Source organism: Otolemur garnettii, unplaced genomic scaffold (assembly GCF_000181295.1).
Source record: "Otolemur garnettii isolate 467f Iridium unplaced genomic scaffold, OtoGar3 scaffold00001, whole genome shotgun sequence".
In the NCBI taxonomy this organism is placed as follows: Eukaryota; Metazoa; Chordata; class Mammalia; order Primates; family Galagidae; genus Otolemur; species Otolemur garnettii.
Window position 1 is genome coordinate 38,869,540 of NW_003852396.1, and position 4,936 is coordinate 38,874,475.

At 43.4% G+C, this 4,936-nt stretch overlaps 1 protein-coding gene across 2 annotated transcripts in view; it reads left to right on the plus strand.

The window, feature by feature from the left end:
• WEE1 (WEE1 G2 checkpoint kinase) overlaps nucleotides 1-4,936 on the plus strand; it is a 22,652-nt gene that overhangs the window by 9,682 nt on the left and 8,034 nt on the right. For both annotated transcript variants that reach the window (XM_003781091.3, XM_023515351.1), the window contains exon 6: nucleotides 3,142-3,288. In XM_003781091.3, the coding sequence (XP_003781139.1) occupies nucleotides 3,142-3,288 (147 nt within the window). The remainder of the gene's footprint in view (nucleotides 1-3,141; nucleotides 3,289-4,936) is intronic.

Below are 4,936 nucleotides of genomic sequence, written 5' to 3' on the forward strand. Positions count from 1 at the left end.
CTCAGCCTCCCAAGTGCTAGGATTACAGGTGTAGGCCACCACACCCAGCTTTAAGCTCTTGCCCTGGGTAGAGTGCTGTGGCATTACAGCTCACAGCAACCTCAAACTCCTGAGCTCAAGCGATTCTCCTGCCTCTGCCTCCCTAGTAGCTGGGATTACAGGTGCCCGCCACAATGCCCGGCTATTTTTTGATTGTAGCCGTCATTGTTGTTTGGTGGGCCTGGGCTGGATTCGAACCCGCCAGCTCAGGTGTATGTGGCTGGTGCCTTAGCCGTTTGAGCCACAGTTGGCAAGCCAGTATCCCTAAACTTTAAATAGAAGTTTTTTTAGGACTTGTCAAGCACAGTAGTGAGAAGGGGGGAAAGAGTAGAACAAAGAGTTCAATCTGTAACTGTCAACAATCAAGTGAGATAAGTCACTACCTTAGGACCAGCCCAGAACATTTTTTTTTTTGAACAACTTCTCATTGCGTCTAAGATATAAAACTTAGAGAGTTTTTAAAAATAGAAGTAGTTACCTGGGTGTTTTGGCCCTGTAATCCTAGCAGTTTGGGAGACTGAAATGGGAGGATTGCTTGAGGCCAGCAATTTGAGGTTGCAGTGAGCTGTGATACACTTTGGCACTCTATCCTGGGCCACAGACTAAGACAGTGTCTTAAAAAAAAACAAAAATTGGCTCGGCGCCTGTGGCTCAAGTGGCTAAGGCGCCAGCCACATACACCTAAGGTGACAGGTTTGAATTCAGCCTGGGCCCACCAAAACAACAATGACGGCTGCAACCAAAAAATAGCCGGGCGTTGTGGGGGGCACCTGTGGTCCCAGCTACTTGGGAGGCTGAGGCGGGAGACTGGCTTGAGCCCAGGAGTTGGAGGTTGCTGTGAACTGTGATGCCAATGCACTCTACCCAGGGAGATAGCTTGAGGCTCTGTCTCAAAAAAAAAAAAAAAAATTAATTAGCTGGTTTGACTAATTCTATAAAAGCAGATTATGTTCTCATTCATATTAAGTAGTATAAATTAAAGCTATACTCAGATGCTGCTTTTTGCCTATAAAATTTATAGACTTGCCAAGAGTGTGGGGGGAAAGGTATTCTCATACATTTAGAGTGGATATGTAAATTGGTATAGTCTTGTCTATAGGGGATAATAGGTATGTGTATATGTAATCTAGTATGTGTGTATACATTATAAATAAGTGTGTGTGCTTACTTAAACCCATTAACCTAGCACTTTTGCTTCTAGGAATATACTAAATATGTGTGAAATGACCAGTGTTCAGGGTTACACCATAGTATATAATAGCAAAGGCTTGGAAATAATTTTAAAATGTCCATCAATTAGGGGATTGCTTAATGCATTATGATTCATTCAATTATGCAACAGAATTCTATAGAGATGAGAAAAGTGGGTACTCTTTGTATATTGGTATAGAATGATTGTCAGGATAATGAATATATGCTATCATTTGTGTAAAAACAGTTGAAAAGAGTACATAATAACTGAGCCAGGGGCAGTGGTATGCACCTGTAGACCCAGTTCATAAAGGAGGGTTGCATGACTGCAGGAATCCTGGGCTGGTGGTGTGTTACGCCAATAGGATGTCTATACTAAGTTGTGCCTCAAGATAGTGACCTCATGGGTGCCTATAGTTCAGTGGTTAGGGTACTGGCCATGTGCACTGGGGCTGGTGTGTTTGAACCCAGCCCAGGTGTGCTAAACAAACAAACAAACAAAATAGCCAAGCATAGTGGCGGGCGCCTATAGTCCCAGCTATTAGGGAGGCTGAGACAAGAGAATCACTTGAGCCCGAGAGTTTGAGGTTGCTATAAATGAGCTGTGATGCTATCGCACTCTACAGAGGGCAACAAAGTGAGACTCTGTTTTTTTTTTTTTTTTTTTTTTTTTGAGAGTCTCAAGCGAGTCTCCTGCCTCAGCCTCCCAAGTAGCTGGGACCACAGGCGCCCACCACAAAGCCCGGCTATTGTTTGGTTGCAGCCGTTTTTGTTTTGGCGGGCCGGGCTGGATTCCAATCCTCCATCTTAGGAGTATGTGGCTGGGCCGGGTGTGGTGGATCACGCCTGTTGTCCCAGCGCTGTGGGAGGTTGAGTCGGTGGATCACCCGTGCTCAGAGGTTCGAGACCAGTTGAAGACCTGCCTGAGGCAGAGTGAGCCAGAGTGAGACCCTGTCTCTACAGCAACAACAAAAAGATAGCCAGACCTTGTGATCCCAGCTACATGGGGGGCAAGAGAACACTACAGGAAGAAGAAGTTAAAAAAAAAAATTATAAAAAACCTTCAAAGTAAAATAAGTTGAAAGCAAAAATAAAAAAAAATTTAAAAAAAAAGGAGTATATGGCTGGCGCCTTAGCCACTCGAGCCACAGACGCCAAGCAGAGACTGTGTCTTAATTTAAAAAAAAAGGTAGTGACCTCAGGCTGGGCACGGTGACTCACGCCTATAATCTTAGCACTGTGGGAGGCTGAGGCAGATAGATAGCTTGAGCTCAGGAATTCGAGACCAACCTGAGGGATAGCAAGACCCCATCTCTACTAAAAATGAAAAACTGAGGCAAAAAGATCACTTGAGCCTAAGAGTTTTGAGGTTGCTGTGAGCTATGATGCCACATCACTCTACTCTATGAGTGAGACTTTATCTCCAAAAAGAAAAAGAAAATGATGATCTCCCAGGAACCAGGAAACCACCAGGTTGCCTAAAGAAGGGTGAACTGGCCCAGGGTGGAAATGGAGCAGGTCAAAATTCCCATGATGATCAGTTGTGGGATCAAGCCTGTGAATAGCCACTGAACTCTAGAGGTCTGTGCAACATAGCAAGACTCTATCTCTTGCAAATTAAAAGAAAAAGAAAAAAAAACACCTGATAATGTTGGTTTACTCTGGGAGAGAGAAACAGGTGGGTTATTGGTCTATGAGTGAGTAAGAGACATTAAATTGTATTTTGTACCCATGTGTGAGTATGTTACCTATTGAAAGAATACACACAATTTTGATTTCACAACCACATTGAAGGAAGGCGGTCCTATAAAATGTTAAGTTCTTGGTAGAAACTGTGGTCATTTAGTCAAGATAAAAGGCAGAATAATATTTCAGAAAGAAGAAAATGCTAATTTTTGCTGTTTTTGTTAGGTGGAAGTTTAGCTGATGCTATCAGTGAAAACTATAGAAGCATGAGTTACTTTACGGAAGTAGACCTCAAGGATCTCCTTTCGCAAGTTGGCCGGGGCTTGAGGTATATTCATTCAATGTCTTTGGTGCACATGGATATAAAACCTAGTAAGTATTACAGATCCTCTCACCTAAGTTCTTTGGGATTTATAGAGAATAAATTACTTCATTATAACAATATGAAATATTACCTCTTCCTTTGTTGCCCCCTAGAATTTTTATTACAGACTGGAAAAATTTTGCTGCATTTTCTAGGAACCTCATAGTCTCAAAGTAGGACTCTGATGGGGAGACTTAAAAACTATTTAGGGCCAGGTGAGGTAGCTTACACCTATAATCCTAGCACTTTGGGAGGCCAAGATGGGAGGATTTCTTTAAGGCAGGAGTTCAAGAACATCCTGACAAAAAAGTAGAAAAATTAGCCAGACATAGTGGTACAAGCCTATAGTCCTAGCTACTTGGGAGGCTGAAGCAGGAGATCATTTAAGCCAAGGAATTTGAGGTTGTCGTGAGTTATGATAATGCCACTGCAAGCACTATAGCCCAGGTGACAGTGAGACCTTGTTTCTAAACAAAACAAAAGTTTGCGTTTAAAAGCTCCCCTCTTGGCTCGGCGCCTGTGGCTCAAAGGCACCTGTGGCTCAAACCGGCTAAGACGCCAGCCACGTACACCTAAGGTGGTGGGTTCGAATCCCCAGCCCGGACCCGCCAAACAACAATGACGGCTGCAACCAAAAAAAAAAATAGTCGGGCGTTGTGGCGGGCGCCTGTGGTCCCAGCTACTTGGGAGGTGGAGGCAGGAGACTCGCTTGAGCCCAGGAGTTGGAGGTTGCTGTGAGCTGTAATGCCACGGCACTCTACCCAGGGGGATGCTTGAGGCTCTGTCTCAAAAAAAAAAGCTCCACTCTTTTGCTAGGCCAGACCATAATGATATTGTCCACATTGGCTGGGCACAGTGGCTCACATCTATAATGCTAACACTCTGAGAGGTTGGGGCAGGCAGGAGGTGCGGGTGCTTGAGCTTAGGAGTTCCAGACCAGCCTGAGCAAAAGCAAGACCCTTTCTCTACTAAAATAAAAAAAGAAAACTTAGCCAGGCACAGTTGTAGTGCCAGTTCCTTGGGAGGCTGAGGCAGGAAGATTGCTTGAGCCTATGAGTTGAAGGTTTCAGTAAGCTATGATGATGCGTTGCACTCTACCTATAGCAATGGAGCAAGACTGTCTCAAAAAAAAACTGTTTTAAAGAAATTTACCCTATTGACCAAAGTCTTTAATAGTTGATTTGTTCAAGTAAATATCTACTTAAGGGCCATGCATTGCATTTGGTTATATCCATTTTTCTTTTTCAGTTTCACATTTTCTGTACTTTTTATCTAGTTTCATTCATTCATTCATTCATTTGAAACAGTCTTGCTCGTGCCCCTGGCTAGAGTGCAGTGGCATGATCAAAGTTCACTGCAGCAACCTCCAACTCCTGACCTCAAGTAATCCTTCCACATGGCCTCCCAGAGTGCTAGGACTACAGGCATGAGCCACCACTCTTTGCCTCCCTATTTTTAAAAAATGATAGCCTTGCCTTAGAAGATGTCCCTCTTTCTGGATTTTACTAGTTGCTTTGTATCATTTAGCTGGTTCCTTTCTCCCTTGTATTTATAAATTGAAAGTTAAAACTAAGTGGGTGAATTCATTTTAGACTGGATGAATTTAATGAGTTTTTTAAAAAAAGTCTTTGGAGGCTCGGCGCCTATAGCTCAACC